General features: G+C 61.3%; 1 protein-coding gene across 1 annotated transcript in view; it reads left to right on the top strand.

Annotated features, from left to right (window-relative positions):
* The first annotated feature begins 4223 nt into the window (after window positions 1-4223).
* ADGRD2 (adhesion G protein-coupled receptor D2) overlaps window positions 4224-16325 on the top strand; it is a 28883-nt gene continuing 16781 nt past the window's right edge. The window contains exons 1-14 of the mRNA XM_044439728.1: window positions 4224-4481; window positions 5194-5257; window positions 5946-6182; window positions 7597-8235; window positions 8596-8694; window positions 9080-9165; window positions 9921-10202; window positions 11002-11113; window positions 12047-12181; window positions 12937-13051; window positions 14770-14875; window positions 15001-15290; window positions 15576-15702; window positions 15909-16012. Of these exons, the coding sequence (XP_044295663.1) occupies window positions 4224-4481; window positions 5194-5257; window positions 5946-6182; window positions 7597-8235; window positions 8596-8694; window positions 9080-9165; window positions 9921-10202; window positions 11002-11113; window positions 12047-12181; window positions 12937-13051; window positions 14770-14875; window positions 15001-15290; window positions 15576-15702; window positions 15909-16012 (2654 nt within the window). The remainder of the gene's footprint in view (window positions 4482-5193; window positions 5258-5945; window positions 6183-7596; window positions 8236-8595; window positions 8695-9079; window positions 9166-9920; window positions 10203-11001; window positions 11114-12046; window positions 12182-12936; window positions 13052-14769; window positions 14876-15000; window positions 15291-15575; window positions 15703-15908; window positions 16013-16325) is intronic.

Genomic DNA, 16325 nt, shown 5'->3' with positions numbered 1-16325 from the left:
TTATTCCGTGCCCTGCACTCTGGGACGATCGAGAGGAGATCCGGGCCATCCCCTTCCGGACAGCCTTTCAAGTATTGGAAAAGGGCTGTCAAATATCCCTTCAGTCTTCTCTTCCCAAAGCTAAACATGCCCAATTTATTGGATTTATATCTCGCCTTTTTTTTTTCTTTTAACACGCTCAAAGTGTCTCGGATCCTCCTCCTCCTCCTGCTCTTGGTCTTCTCTACAAAACAACAACCCAGCGAGGGAGGTAAGGCTGAGAAGCTGTGACTGGCCCAGAGTCATGCCGTTGGCTCTATGGCTGGGCAGGGCCTAAATCCTGGATCGCCGGAGTCTCTTAGCCACTCCATCGCACCGGCCCTTTCGTGGTTCCTTCAGTCTCCCATCACAAGGCTTCCCTTCCAGCCCCCGATCGTCTTTGCTGCCCTTTTGCACCTTTCTCGAAGTGTGGTGCCCAGAGCGGGCCGTGCTACCACACCCACTAGGCCACCGCTGCCCAACTCCGTCTCCAAACACCTGCGTGAATGAGGATCAGCTCCATTCTTGGCGTGCTTCAACAAGATCATGTTGGGCTAGGCGTTGCTCGGGCTCCAGCAACGCGCTCCGCCTGCCAGCGCTTCCTCGGTGTCCTCGGCAGGCAGCGAGCGCCAGTCTGCATCCATGATCCAGGCATCCGGAGAGCAAACAGACATTGCTCACGGCCGTCACCCATTGGCTGGCCCCAGCGGTGGTTGTCATGGGGCGGAAGCCCATCTTGCGCTTGAGCAGCGAAGGCATCTGTCCTGTGCAAGATTCAGTCCTTGGACTGGCCAAGAGGCAGGCAAGAGGCGACCTTCTGGAAACGGAGAGCGGGGCCATGGGTTGACGAAAGAGCTCTCGTTTACTCGCTCTTTTGCACCCTTTTAATCGTGCAATAAAGAAATTGTTTGAAAGTGAGATCGAGTCGCTTATTAGCAAAACTTTCCACGGAGATGTTTTCGAAGGAACTTGCCTTTCAACCAGGCACTCGCCAGATGTGCCGCACTACAACTTCCAGCATCCCTGGCCAGTCTGACACACCCGAAGACATCCAGGTGGTGGGAGGCTTTCTAAGGGGGTGCTATGCCCCCATTGATAAAACTTATTTCACACTGATTTGCTTTGCAAACTCAAGAAAAGCGAAAGTGTGCAATTACGTGAGATCAATAAACAGGGCAGTCACAAGACCAATGAAAACAGTGGTGTGAAAAGTCCAGTTTCATCCTTTAAAATACAGCATTTTGGGAACATAAAAAACATGTTCCTGGCCAGAGGAACTCCATTCAGCGAGCGGTTCCTACCATGTTCTTTCAGCATTGAAAATTTAAGCCATCGCCGTGTTGGCAGGAATCAAATTGTCTTAGTCAGACACCGAAAAGACCCCAAAGTGGGTGCCAAGCAGGTCTCGGTGGGGTGGGAATTCCGTAACGGGGCTCTGAAGAGGACCTTTGTGGAAGATGCTAGAATTCAACTCAAGGCAGGGCTTGGGGCGTAAGCTCCAGTGCCTCGAAGCAGGAAACGAACCTGTATGGATCTCTCGGAACTGGCAAAAAGGCTCGGCAGACACTCCCGTCCTCAAAAAATCCTGGCCCTGACACTTTGGACCATCTCCAAGGGTCGCCTCGCACCCTTTGCATCCCTGCCCAGGAGGGGAACGACCCTTTCCTAAACCAGACTTCCCCGACCGACCGGCTGTGCTCCAGATGTGTTGCCGTGCTGGGGATGCTGGGAGCCGCAGCCCAACACACCTGCGGCGCAGCAGATCGGGAAAGGTTCCCGGGGTCGTCTCCTGCCAAGTGGGCCTCCGGGCAGGCTCTGTGGCCGGGTGCCCACTCCGTCACCAGCCCGGCCTTCCCCTGCTCCGCCGCGATGCCGTTCGGGCGGCCACTTCCTCCGAGGGCCATTCAGCAGCTGGCCAGGATGACGAAAAGGAGCCATGCCACAGCTTCAAAGGCCTGCTTTCTTTTGGAGATTTATGGCGGTCTGCAGAGGCGCTGGGATCCGGTAATTGCCTCAGCCCAGGACCGAGGCCCCACAGGACAAAAGGCAGGGGCAGCGCGAGCATCTCTTTCCTGGGGAGGGAACGCTGCCCCCGCCGGGGCTGAATGGAGGGAGGCTGAAAAGAGAACATCTCCCTTGAGGAAGAAAACGATGTTCTGACCACGGGGTGGGGGTGGGGGGACGGATGGGACGCCGCTCAAGAGCCGGCTGTTTGACTCTCCGGCTTGGCTTTGAGCTGCTATTGAATAAATCACAAAAGCCCTTTGTGGGAAAGACAGAATTGGGGAAGAAATAATCCGACGACGTCTTACGCTTGTTCACATGTTTGGAAGCCTTGTGTAGCCAGTGTGTTTGTTCTTTAATCACATCTCTCCTCTGGAACTGAAACACTCAAGGGAGACCATTTTCACACTTCGGGGCAAAATGGAAGTCTTGTTAAAATCCAGGGTCCACTCTTCTATTAATGACTGGCGCTGACACGGCTTTTGTTGATGGGGGACAGTGCAGGCCTTCTCAGCACCCCCTTTTTCTGGGGAGGGAAGGGAAACAGTGCTGGAACTTGGCAATCACATCTCCCGATGCTTTACAGTCGTGCAAACGGCCATTTCAAAAGTGGGGTGCGACCACACACAGGGTCCAGCTAACACGTCTTGAATGCATGCAGCGTCGTGCAGGGGGTGCCCGGGACCGAGATGGGAGTTTTTGTGTCTCTCCTCCGCTGTGAATGAGTCAAAGAAAAGTATGTGCCCAGTTCTTTGGCTTTCAACCTGAACCCTTGTTGGGAAGGGAAATTCCGGTTCGCCCTTTTCTCTCACTTTGCTCCATCCAGGCTTTGAGTAATCACCTATTACCCTCAGCCAAACCGCCTCCTTCCTTGCAGCCCTGCGATCTGGCTGGAGAACAGGGTTAGGGCAGGTCAGAGAACTTTGTCCCAAAATCAAATTTCCACGTCCAGCTTTCTTCCTGAACTGTAGCGATGTGTGGCGGTTTCTTCCTCGCTTGCGGTGGGGCTGGCACAAACGGCCAGCATGCTGCAAAGGACCCCCAGCCCCCTCCAGGGTGGGCAGCAGGCATATATTCTCCGGTTTCTGCCTCTTGCCACGGGAAAAGCTTCTGCGGCCGCTGGGAAAGCCAGACCTGTGCCCAGGCCTGGACACCACAGCCAACCTCACCCGGGGATGGAGCGGGGGGCTGGAGTGTCCCCCAGAGCAGCTTTTTAGCCCCAAAGGGGGGATCAAGATGCCCCCTGCACCCAGCTGGGCGCCCGGAAGGAAAGCACCCCACTTGGGGTGTGCCACTCCTGGGAGGGAGGCCATGCCCCCTTCCAGCCCGCGTCTCCGGCGACGCTTCCGGCTCGCAGCCCAGCCCCCTTCCCAGGTTCCAGAAGCCTCCCCAGACCGAGCCGAGGCACCCGACTGGGGCGACGTGCTGCTGATTCGGGGGGCTTGCAGTCACCCCCAGCCTGGGCCTGCGGGGAAGGGGAGGGCGCCCTCCCTCCCCGAGACCATTTCCCGCCGCCTCGCCTCGCCTCTGCCCGCCTTTCCTGGCTCTTTCCTCCGAGGGGGCGCCCGCAGCCGGGCCGAGCGGGCCTGGGAACGGGCTGCGCCCCCCGCGCCCCCCGCCCGCTTGGGTGAGTCATCGCGGGGCCCCGCCGCGCCTGGGCCCGCGCCCAGGGAGACAGCGGCGCTCTTGTGCCTGGCCGCAGCCTCTCCGCTTCGCCTCTCCCTGCTCCCTTTGGGCAGCTTGCCGGTCGCTGGCGGGGCGGGAGGGGGCAGGAGAGCGCGCCGGCCGGGGCGGGGGCGGCGGGGAGAAGCGGGGGCCGCGCCGGCCCCTCCCGGGCGCCCGTCGAGCCACTCGCAGCCCGGCGCGCCGCTGCCTCCCGCGGCTCCCTCGACGGCTGCTGGCGCGCCGCGATGCGCGGGGTCGAGCCGGCCGTGCGGCTCCCGGGCCGCCGCCCCGGGGCAGGTGAGGCGAGGGCCGCGCCTCCGGGCGCCTGCGAGGGGCTCCCCGTGCCTCGGCGGCGCGGCGGCGCGGGACGGGGCGATCGCGCAGCGGGCGGCGGCGCATCCGAGCCCCCCGCGCGCTCCGGAGGGGGGGCTGAGCTCTCCATCGCCGCCTCACCGACGGCCCGTCCGCTTCCCGGCGCGCCTGCCCGGCCCTGGAGAGGTTTGCGCGCAGCCGGCGGCTCTGGAGGAGGGCGCAGGATGCGGGAGCGGGCGCCGCGGCCCCGAAGTACTCTGGAGCCCCGGGAACAGCCTGGCCGCCCCGTCTGCCCCGAAGCGCCCGGCAGCGCGGGTGCTGCAGCCGCCCGGCGGGGAGACGCACCCAGCCGCCTCTTCCGTGGCCTCCGGGTGAACGGGCCGGACGCGCCCCTCGCCCCGCAGAGACGGAAAGCCGGCAAGGCGACGGTCGGCATGGTCGGCGGACCGCGGATGCGCGCCTCTTGGCTCCTCTGCCTTCTGGTACGTTGGCCGGACTTGGGGCGGCGTGGCGCGCCCAGCAGCTCTGGGCAGAACCTGCCCGTGGAGCCTCTTACGCGCGAGGGAGAGACGCGGGCCCATCTTCCCTGCAGCCGCGGAAGCGGGATGCCTCCACGGACATTCCCACCAGCTTTCCCCAGACGGTTTTCATTTGCGCCTGGGTTGCTGGGCGAAGAAACGGCTTAGTGATCAAAGCGAGATCAGGTCCGGTATCAGTAAGCGGAAAGCCATGTGCGTTGGGCGACAAGTCCCCGACTTCAGGCACGAACCGATGGGATCTGGCTGGCCGAGAGAGAGAAAGTGGCATTTGGGCGCTCAGTTAAAATGGCAGCCACTGGGGGGAGCACTTGAATTTGGGGTCCTGCACGGAGCAGGGGGCTGGACCCAGTGGCCCCCTTGGGCCCTCCCAGCTCCATTCTTCGAGGATCCTCTGACCTCAACATCCCAAAAGTATACCCAGGTTTGGTGATTCTTGGGTGGCTGTTTCAATTTTTCCCTCCATCAACATGGTTACCAAGCCAGGCGTCCACATATTTTTCCTGGGCTGCCGCTCCCAGTCCCTTTGTTACGAAACTGCTGGTCAATGTGTGGGAATATCCAGGGCATTCCCACGTGGGGGGGAAATGAACACATCGCTAGAGGAGAGCTGCTGGATTGTCAATCCCCCCAAACAGCGGCCAAGCTTCCTTTGCAGGTCAGCCTTCCCCCAAGGAATGCTCTGGGGTTCACCGTGCCGGCTGGGAACCACACAAGGGCGGGTGAGTGTCTTCGTTTGTGAGTGTCTTCGTTTGTGCTCTGACATGCTTAAAGGCAAGCTCCAGCGCTCGCAGGCAGTGAAGGGCACCCTGTGGGATGCAGCACGAACACCCCCGTGGGCCTTCCTTTTTCTGCGATGAGGGGCATTTGCTCCCGGGACCAGAGAGGTCCTTCAGCCGGCCTCCTCCTCCTCCTCCTCCTCCTCCTCCTGGTGGTGGTTCCTGGGATGGAGTGGCACTTCCAAGACCTCTGTGGTGCCCATCTTCCCAGTCTGATAGATCAGACCAGCCATCTATTTTTGTTGGGGACGGCAGAAGGCCGCCCCGTGTGGCAGTGCCGGCTCCCGGGCCACCGCTTTTCTTCCTTGGTCCAGCCACGGAAGCGCACCGTTTGCTCCTGGCTTGGGTGGCAGCTCAGAGCCGCCTGTCACTTTGATGTCCCACAGTGCCCCTGCTGTGACGATGCTCTGGGGCATTCTGGGGAATTCTGAAGGGGGATAGTTCCCCGCTCCAGCCAGGTGGGGTGGCATCGGGCCCCGGCAGCCGCCGGAGCATCCTGGGTGCCGAGCAAGTGGGGTCTCCCGGGACCACGAGCAAGAGCGAGCCATCAGAGGTTTGTCCTGAGGAGGGTGGGCTTTGCAGCAGCCACGCTTTCCCCACACTTCCTGCCTCTTCTGCCTCGTCCCTCCAGGCTCCAGCCCCGTCCCGCTGCTCCTCGAGACGCCGGGGGAGATGTACGAATACGTGTCCACACCCCTGGACTGGTGGCGTGCCGACGCGCACTGCCAGCAGCACTTTGCGCAGCTGCCCTCCGAGGCCCAGAGCGGGGAGCTGGCATCTCTGGGCAGAAAGCTGCCCTCCCACCAAGTCCAGGGGGGCGTGTGGCTGGACGGCGAGGAGGCGTTCCTGCAGAAGCCGAGGCGGAGACGTGAGTGGAGGGGCGAGCAAGCGGGGTGGGGGGGCCCAGTAGGGTGCCTGTTAAGGCCCTGCTGCCCGGGAGGGATGAGGCTGCAGCCCCACAGATATGGCGGGCACCAGGTTGGAAAAGGCTCCGTGGGTCAAGGCTCTCTCTCAAGCACCCGTGCTTTGGCCTGGGTGGAATTGGAACCCGACCCTGTTTGATTGCCGTCCGGCACACGAAGGGCAAAACCGCGCCGGCATCTAACCAACCAATTAATCAACTAACCCAGTGATGGCAAGCGTTTTAGAGGCCGAGTGCCCAAACTGCAACCCCAAACCCAAGCATATATTGCAAAGTGCCAACACTACAACAAAACCTGAAAACTGAGGTTTTAGATTAGAAAAAACACCTCACAGCCAGCCAGTCCAAGGAAATATATGTATATCCTTGGCAGCGCACTGACCAGCCATGCGAAAGCTCGGACGAGTCGCGGCTGATGAGTCGCGGCTGATGTCGTCATTGCCTGGCGCCGCCACTCCTTTCCGAGCGTGCGCATGGCCCCTTAGTGCTGGTACCCGATGCTCAGCTGCTGGGGCGACTTGGCTCTGCCTGCCCACCGTGGGGCACGTGCCGTAGGTTCGCCACCACTGAACTAACCAATTCAATTAGGAGTAACCTTCCCAATTAAGTAACTCACTTAATTGGGCTGGAGCAACTGACGTTGCACTCCAAACAGCCGGGAGCAATTCTCCGTCCTCTTGCAACTTTTATTGGGTTCCTCAGTTGCGTCTGGTTTCTTCTAAAACGCAAACAAGGAAAAGCAGAACCGATAGCAGACAGGGGCTCATGTTGCAATTTCCACCAGCGGGAGATTTCTAAACTCTGTCCATAAACATCCCCACTTGAACCTTCACTTTTACTTTACCTTCCCCTTTCTAAACCCTAAAGCAGTACTTAAGCTACACATAAAATGCAAGCAGTAGAAGATTTCATTGGACCCAGAAATCTTCCTCCACAGGCCAACCTTCCCCACAGCTTGTGGCCCTGCAGTTCAGAACATCTGGAAAGCAACGTATCGTGTGTGTGTTTAAAGAAAAGAATCATGATTTTTAAGAGCCCCCTGATTATTGGCACTGATCAGAAGTTGTCTGATCGATGCTAATAATTTTGCCCAGGTGTGTCAGGTTTGTCAAAAGTTGCCGCAGCGGCATCGTGATCATTCTTATCCATCCATCGATGAATCCCAACATCCCGCCCGTCGACCTGCAAGGAATCCAGCACGGCTCCCAGAACCCTCCCCATTATATCCTCATGACTCCCCTGTGCAGCAGGTCACGGCTGGCTTTTGCATATGGACGGCTGGAGGGTGCCATTTTGGTTTTTGCTTCTGCTTCTCCTGCCCCTCCCTGGCACCGAGGCCCCTCTCCACCTCTCTCCCCAGGAAGCCACCCGGCGCTGGTCCTGGCATTCCAGGACAAAACAGACACGAAGTTCGCGAAGGTGCGAGCCAGCTTCCCGGCACTGCCCGCGCTGAGCGCCTGCGCCCACGTGCAGTGGGACCCCGGAGCCGCGGAGGTCTCCACCGTCTTCTCCTACGCGGTCCCGGCCTTCATCAACGAGTTCCAGCTGCGGGGCTTCGTGGACGAGGAGGGCTTCGTGCGCTTTGCCGTCATCCTGCACGGGCATCACTCCCCGTACCTGCCGGTGTTCCGGGCAGATGGGCGGTGGCACCATTTCTGCGTCACGTGGCAGGAGCACGGCGGGGCGTGGGCCGTGTTCGCCGACGGGAAGCGGAGGGCCGCTGCCACGGGGCTCCTGGCCTCCCGGGCCATTGGCGGCCGCGGGACCTTCATCATCGGGCAAGACCAGGACTCCCTGGGCGGCACCTTCAAGAAGAAAGAGTCTTTCAGCGGGAACCTCACGGGGCTGCACCTCTGGCGGAGGGTGCTCAGCAGAGGGCAGGTGGAAGGGGTCCGCTCCTGCGTCCCCGTGGTGGAGGGGCTCTTGTTCGCTTGGGACAGCAGCATCCTGGAAGTGGAGCCCAGCCTCCTGCAGGCCACCGTGCAGCTCACCTGCCCAGGTAAGACTCTCTCGGGCTGGGACTACTCCAGTCCTTCCCTTTTTGACTTTCATTTCCTTTTTGACTCTGCAATTCTCCCTGGGGGTCCACAGCTCCCATCCAGCACTGCCTGGATTTGTGCTGCTGCAAACCAGGCTTCGCGTTACTCCTGGCCCCTCTTTCTGCCCCTTGGGCATTTCTGAAGGATGCAGGGTGTCACGGCTCACAGACGGGGGCTCAAGAGCCTGGTTTTGGCACAGGCAAGAAGTGAACGACGGGGCCGGAGACCGTGGGCGCTTGGCCGCGGTTCAGATTCCCATGCGACTGCCTGCTTTCCTCTCTAAAGATCCACAGAGACTTTTTGCCCGTGTGCTCCCACAGGGCCTGTGGAAGAATGCCGCGTTTTTACGCCCACCCGTGGGGGCCCCGCAGATGCTTCCTGCTCGCAGGAGCGGCCTTTTCTGTGCCGCTACAAGAAAGGTACGGTGGTCCCAGCTTGATCCATTTCAGCTTTGCTCGAAGAGCCCCTCCCGGGATGTTCTCACCTTTGGGCTCGGACTCCGATGCCCACCTTCCCCGGGAGGGCACTCCCTAGGGGTGCTGGGCTTCATCCGAGCCTCGCCAGCTCTTCCGTTGTTTGGAATCCACCTTGGACCTCCTCGCATTCAGTGGCTGCTCCTTCAGGGTCCTACCCTGAGGCCTGTTTTTAGTGAACCTAACGCGGGAGCCGGCATTGCTGGCGTGGACGTGGGCTGGGCCGGCAGCCACGGCTCCCGGGGTGCACCACACTGAGCACCGCTGCTCCCGCGCAAGTGCCGGCCCCCCTGCGAAGCTGCGCTGGCACGCCGGCCCTTCTCCTCCCCAGATCTGTACTTCCAGCTGAAGGAAAGGCAGTCAAGATCCGTCCCGCCGCTCGCCGCTCGGGTTAACACGCTGGCCAACGCGACGGTGGTGAGTCTGCAGATGGCACGTTCTCTGTCAGCCTGGGGGCCGGATTCCGTTTTGGAAACATTCCTGGGGGGCAGCTTTTAACCCGTTACTGAGGTCCAGCGACTTGCCAGCGTTCCACTGAGGCTCCGCGGCCTCCCCGTGCCCCTTTGTGAAGCGGGTCTGTCTGTGGCTGGGGATCAAGCCGAGTGGAAGGAAGACCCCTGAGCCAGCGCCCGAAAGGCATCTCTCAGCCAGAGCACGGTGGGAACTTGCGTGAGAACAGAGGCTCAGGGCGTGTGTCCCGGGGCACGGATTTCTCAGGCTGGGCACGAAGCTCCAGGCTGCAGCGCAGAGCGCCTGGTTTAAGCAACACCCAGGGGCTTGTCGGGGTGAAGCAGGAGGCCGTTGGCTGCCAAGGAGCCAGACCCTTCGCAGCTCACGCTGGCCGGCTGCCCCCTTCCTGCCTGCCTCATTCCCCCCACCCCCAGTTTCTTCTCTCCCCGGCTCCATGGCTGGCTTGGGCACGTCCCCAAGCAGCCAGGCCTTCTCAGCTCGAGCTCTGCAACCTGGAGGCACAAATCACTCTGCGGGGTGATGAAAGCAGCAGAGAATGAGCCGATGCGGGCTGCCTTGGATGGCCCTTGCTCTGCTGATGGCACCCCTGCTTCATTCTCCGTCGCTTGGCTCCCTGATGCACGTGGGCACAAGCACACACACACGCAGCCCGACGCAACTCCTCCGCCCCTCAGACCCGCGAGTCCTTTTACCTGCTGCAGATTCCTGAGAGCGTCTTCCAGGCAGAAGTCCAAGCCATCAACATTTCGGCAGCCAGCGATTATCTGGGGGTGGTGGAGGCGGTTCTCTCTGAGGTGGAGCCTCCCCAGCTGGACGCAGCTGCCCTCCTCGGAGTCTACCAGCTGCTGAAAAAGGTCTCGGACGTGGAAGCGGACACGCCGGAGCAACTGCCAGCGCTGGAGCAGCTGGGCCAGAGCTTCGTGCAGGTCGCGGGCATCCTTCTGGAGGAAGAGAACGCCGAGGAGTGGGCTGAGATAAAACCGGTAAAGCACAGGAGCGTAGCTTTGGAGCAGGCCTAGAGAGCCATTTCTTTGCCTCTGGAAAGGGACCCCCCCACACACACACACATCATTGTGGGAACTGGAGCTTCCCAAGTGAACAACAGCCTTGGCTTGGCCTGGGAGCTGGACTACAGCGAGTCCAGCCTTGGTCCTTTTCGTCTGGTGCCTGCGCCTCTCTGGCATTTCCGGCAGGAATTTCCCCAGCCCTCCTCCATCTGGGCGCCTTCTGTGGACAAAGCAGGGGCACCACTGAGGAGCAATGGTCCTCCAAAATAAAACGAGGCGCCAGTCCTCAGCGCTCTGAAGAAAGGGCTAAATGAAGCAGGAAAGCAGAACTTTCAGGACTCAGACCATCTGTCTAAGTCAACTTAGAACTGCGGGGTTTGAGGCAGAAGCTGTTCCGGCCATACCTGGAGAGGCCACCATTGAACCCGGAGCCCCTGCAGGCAAGGCAGATGGGGCTCGAGAGCCTGGTTTTGGCACATGCAAACAGTGAACGACGGGGCCGGAGACCGTGGGCGCTTGGCCGCGGGTCAGATTCCCATGCGACTCCCTGCTTTCCTCTCTCAGGATCCACAGAGAGTTTTTTGCCCGTGTGCTCCCACAGGGCCTGTGGAAGAATGCCGTGTTTTTACGGCCACCCGTGGGAGCCTCTGTTCTGTCCGTGGGAGAGGGAACGTGGCACATGTGGCACAGACGCCTGTGGATGTGTTTTCCCGTGCGGGCGGGCTGCGGGCGGTGTGTCCTGACCCTTCCCTCTGCTCGTGCCACCCCCCCCCAGATCACCGGCGGACCCATGAAGCTTGTGGAAAACATAGACAGGATGGCCAGCAACCTGCACCAGCTCCTCAGCGCCGATCGCCCGAAAGTTTCCATCCAGAGCAAGAACGTCGGTGAGTTGGGGCAACCCCTGAACTCGGCCGGGATGGCAGAGGAGTTCCCAGGGGGCTGAAAGGAGTTCAGATGTCTGTGAATCCGGGCTGTGAATTCTGCAGCGGATCACGCAGAGTGGAGACTGCGTTTCGACTTTTGAGGGGGGATCTGCGAGATTTCTGCAAAGATTTGCGAGATTTGCAAACGCAACTGCACGTTTGCAAGCGTTCCTGGTGCAAGAAAATCTCATTCTGTCGGTGGACAGAAAACGGAACGCAGGACGGCTGACCCTCTGCAAAGCACAGTTGGAATGGATTTAGCAAGATCTATATGTCCTTCTGCGTGATATAGCCCAAGTCGCGGACCTATTTGCAAGGTCGTGTGTGGGGTGTTTAGTTCCTCATTCCATCTCTGGGACAGGACAGGTGGCCACATTTCCTCACTGCTTCGCCCGGCGAGGCAAGCTGGGCCGCGAGTGCCAGGTCAGCGCTCCACAGGTCAGAAGTGGGCAACTGGACAACCTGGCACCTGTTCGAACACCTGGGATGGGTGTCATTGCAAGATGCAGCCACTAGAGGGCACCGTGGGAACACAGTTCTCCTTCGGAGCAGGCGGCTCTGCCCTGGCTGGTTGGCAAGCGCTTTCGCCTCTGTGGCAACAACAGGGATTCGGAGCAGAGCAAGAGGAAACCCACCCATGCAGAGCAGCGGGCAGAGACCAGCCTGGGACGCGGGAGGCGATCTTGGAGTCCCTGCGTGGCCAAGGGCTCACCGGGGCCAGGCAGAAACTCTCAGCCTAACTTCGGAAGGGAGGAGGCGAGCCACGCTGGGCTTCTTGCAGGAGGGGGACGGGTGGGGGCGGAAGGGCATCCCACCACAGCCAAGCACGCCCTGCAGCTTTCCCAGCAAAAGAGGGGCTTCTCCAGGCAAGTGTCCCTGCTCTTTGCCCTCCAGGGGTTGAAGTTCGGCGCGTGGAGCTCAGCACCCTGGCGGCCGGCAGCGCTGCGTACATGATGCGGGCCCAGCACCAAGACACCCCAGACCAGATTGAGGTTCCAGCCGAGGAAGTAGAGAGGCTGAGAGTGAGAGGTGGGTGGCGCATGATCCTGTGCCCCCGCTTGGCCCCATCCCCTCCCAAGCAAAGCTGCAGCCCCTCTCCTGCTCTGGGGAGACCAAGGGGCAGGGCGAGGCAGCAGCCTCAGGCAGCTGAGCAGCCGGGGTGGCAGCGTCCGGGGCGGGGGCGGCTGACCGGCAGACTGGAGCACCAGGGCCCGGCAAGCGGGTCAGAGCACGGGGACACTCACGCCACCCGAAGGTCAGAGCCGGGGGTCGCAACACCAGGCAGTCAGCGTGGTCCGACTAGGTGGGCAGCAGGAAACCAGGAAGACGCTAAGGGCACAGGTACCTTGAGGGCTGGAGCAAGGTCACAGGCGGGGCGTGCCAGGCCGGGCCCCAGGGGCAAATTCCAGGAATCCACACACCAGGCGCTCTTCAGCCAGGCAGCTTCTGGAGAGCAGCCAGTTCTTCTACAGCTCTTCCCCCAGGGATCCCAGGTGGAGCTCATGATAGCCCAGGAAGCTGCCGCAGGCTGGGGCAGTGATCCTGCAACTACAGGGCTGCCGTGCTGCCCTTAACCAGCAGAGGGAGCCCTGAAGCTGCCTCGGCGCCTCACACAGGGCTGCCCGTGCCGCGCAGCCACCTGAGTCCACCAGGCCAGCCGGCCGTGGCCCATCTCCCACCGGGATGTGACTTCTCCAGGCGGGGTAAAGCGAGCGGCCATCTCGGCCCTCCCCTGTCGGCCGAGTGGCGTGGGAAGAACTTGCGCGGTCTCCCCCTTTCTCCAGGCCTGCACCAAGTCACGGTGACGAACACCTGGTACAGATACGGCTCGCTTCAGCGCCTCCTCACTGCCGACCGGGCCGTGTCTGAGGACGCCGCTGTCTCGGACGGAGGCATGAGGTAGGAGCCCACGAAGCCGGGGCCCTGAAGCCTCCGCCGCCTTTCCTACCTTCTCGGGCTGGTTCCCCACTTGCCAGGGCTTTCTCCGCTCCCGAGGCTTCAGTTCCTCACCAGGTTAGGGGGGAAGTGATTTTGAGGGGTCCGCCAAGTGGGGGGCATGTAGGAAGCGGCGATGTGGACTTGCGGACAGCTTGCCAAAGGGCTAAGAATGCCGCTCGGATGGGTGGAAGGGTGGGTTGCATCCTGGTACGGCCTCCCTGAGGCAAAACGTAAAAAAACCCATCAAAAGAAGAAATCTAGTACAAACAACATGAACAATCGCGGCAGCCTCTCCAAAGGCCCAGCTGGGAAGGCGCACGCGGACCTTTCCACAGGGTGTGCTGGACTGGCCACGACTCCGGCTGCAGGGTCTGGAAGCAGCACGCGACACCCCCCCCCCCATAAAAGCCAAAACCGGTAACTGGACATGAGCCAGGCACGAAATTAGCAGCAGGCAGGGGCTGCCCCAGAGCGCCGTTCTGCGGTTCAGCACCACGTGGCGCTGCAGCCTTGTGCCCTGGCGGAGAAGTGCCACATGGGTGCCTTGGGTGCCTCTTGCAAAAACCGCTCAGGGTGACTTACCACATAAGCAAAACAGACAACTGGAGAGCCACACTGGAGAGGCAGCGTGGCGTAGTGGTTAAGGGCATGGGACTGGGACTCAGAGGATCCGGATTCAAGTCTCCGCTCGGCCATGCAGCCAGCTGGGTGACTTTGGGCCAGTCACAGACTCTCAGCCCAGCCTACCTCACAGGGTTGTTGTTGTGGGGACAAGATGGAGGAGGAGATGTAAGCTGCCTTGAGCCCTTTGTAGGACAAAGGCAGGATAGAAATTGGGGCGGGGAAGTCTCTGCTAAAATATCTTGCGCACAGGCGTGAGCTCAGGAAATATCCAGGGGGATAAAACGATTCAACCGATTATGAGGAAACACCAAGACATACACCAGGATCGCTGAAGGACCGCCTGCCCCCGAACGTAGCTGCCAGGTCCCAAAGCTCAGGCGTGGAGGCCTTCAAAAAGAGGCGCTTTCCCAGTGCGCCCAGCAACAACAATTTAATTTTCCAGATGTTCTTACAACTGTTTTTATTCTGTTTAATTTTAAAGTTATTCAATTTTATATAGTCCTACTGTTTGTAGCTTATATAGTTTTAACCCATCACCCTTAACTCTCAGCTGTGGGTTGTCGGTGTAGATCTTCGTGTATACTGTTAGTGTTTCTGCATATGTCTGTTTTCTTCTCGTCACTTTATCGCTATATTGTGTTTTTATCCCGTTTCACTGTTATTGTTGTGCTGCCATAATCCACTTAGAGACTCTGATGGGACGAGTTGTGGAGAATATAAGTTTAAGAAATAATAAGTAAGGTCCCAGCATCCATTGCCTGGGAATATTGGGCACTCTGAGCCTGGCAACATCGGTGCCAGGCTGGCCTCTCCGGGGGGATCGTTCCGCAGGTGCAAGGGGCCAGCACCAAAGAAGCCCTACCTCAGAAGTGAAGCAGAGTCCATCGGGCACATCGGCCCGATTCTTTTGAACGGTGGGGCTGCGATCAGCGTGGGTGGGGAGCCCCCTCCGTCCACCAAGATGCCCCACCCCCGTTTTGCCAGGTCTGTACCCCCCATGCCATTCCCGCCCCAGCCCCCTCTGGCTGAGCTCCTTGCATGCCGATCTCTGCCAGGTACCTGAGCACCCAGGTGGGCTCCTCCCTCATCTCCTCCACTCTGGTCAGCGACTACGAGGAAGTCAGCACCGCCGTGCGCTACCGGCTCCGGCACCGGGCTCAGGTGAGGCCGCTGCACGGGGGCTTTGGGGATGAGTGAGGGGGGCCCTCCCTCAAAGCAGACCCCCTGACCGTGGGGGCTAGGCGCCCCCGTGGCCGCTCTCCAGGCCACGGCTCCTGGCTCTCCAGGGGCCCGTCCAGCCCGCGTGTTGGGAGCACGGTGCCTGGAGAGGGGACTGCAGCACGTGTCAGACGCCCAGTGGCCGGAGGAAGGTGGATCCGGGCAGCCGGACCCGGCGGGTGGCCTGGGGCAGAGGGAGCTTTCCCGGGAGCGGGACGGTCTGTGCAGGCCCAGGCAGCGCCCCCTGGCAGCGCCTTCTGGCGGCGGCGAACCCTCCCTGTGCCTCTTGCGGCTGCCCCCAGGCTTTTCCGGACCAGCTCGCGGAGCCCGTGTGCGCCTTCTGGAACTTCAGCCGAAGGTAGGTGGTCCGCAGGCAGCTCCACACCCTGGCGGTGGCTCGGGAAGGGACAGAAAGCTGCGCCGCGCCTGGCACCCGGCTCGCGGGCGGGGAGCCGTGGCGCTTGCGGGCGCGAGGGGGCGATGTGTCTGGAGAAGCCCTCTTCTGCAGAGTCCAAGCCCTCTTGCACGACAGCTCCCATCATCCCCGCCTGCACTGGAGGGCCCAGAGCGGCCTTCCCCAGCTGGGGACCCTCAGGACGGGCTGTGCCCACGGGCTCTCCTTTCTGCCCCCACGTCGGCGTAGCCCCGAAGGAGCGGGGGGCTGGTCCACCACCGGCTGCGGGGCCCTCGCCTCCCACGCGGACATCATGCTCTGCGCCTGCAACCACACGACCAACTTCGCGGTGCTCCTGCAGCTGTACGAGGTGCAGGTGAGGCGGCAGCCCCCGGGTGGGGTGGGGGGCACGAGCACGGGGGGGCTGCAGCGCTGGGGTGCCCCTTCTCCGCCGGGGCTGGGGCAAGAGCGGGCAGGGCCGGCCCTCTCTTTCTTTCCCTGCCCCTCCACCGTGGATCCCTCACGGGGCCAGGGGCCAGCCCCCGGATGCCCCCCAGCAAGCTCTCCCCCTGTCCGGAGCAGCGGAGTGCAGAAGAGGAGGCCACCCTGAAGACCCTCACCTTCGTGGGCTGCGGCGTGTCCTTCTGCGCCCTGATCGTCACGCTCGTCCTCTTCCTGGCCATCGGGTGAGCTGGAGAGGGCAGGGTCCCCGGAGCAGTGGCCTGGAGCTCATCTTCCGAGGCCGGGCCGGCAGGGCGAGGGTGCCGGGGCCTCCCCGGGGCCAGGGGCTTGCGGGGTTCGTGCTGCTCAGCGCCAGACGCACCCTCTGCGGCTGCTCCCTGCAGAGCCTCCAGGCTGGGAAGCCGCTGGGTGGGGGGTCGGGGAAGCGGGGCTCCTGCAGGAGCCTCCCAGACCTAAGTGGGTGCTTGCAGTTTCTGCTCTGTGCATGTGCAGAGTTGGGCTTCACAGCCCCTGCCCTCTGGCCATTCCCCCCTGCTG

This window comes from Varanus komodoensis, unplaced genomic scaffold (genome assembly GCF_004798865.1).
Source record: "Varanus komodoensis strain SLA01 unplaced genomic scaffold, ASM479886v1 scaffold36, whole genome shotgun sequence".
Lineage (NCBI taxonomy): Eukaryota > Metazoa > Chordata > Lepidosauria > Squamata > Varanidae > Varanus > Varanus komodoensis.
Note: the sequence above shows the minus strand (reverse complement) of the source record. Positions and strands in the feature narration are given on the sequence as shown.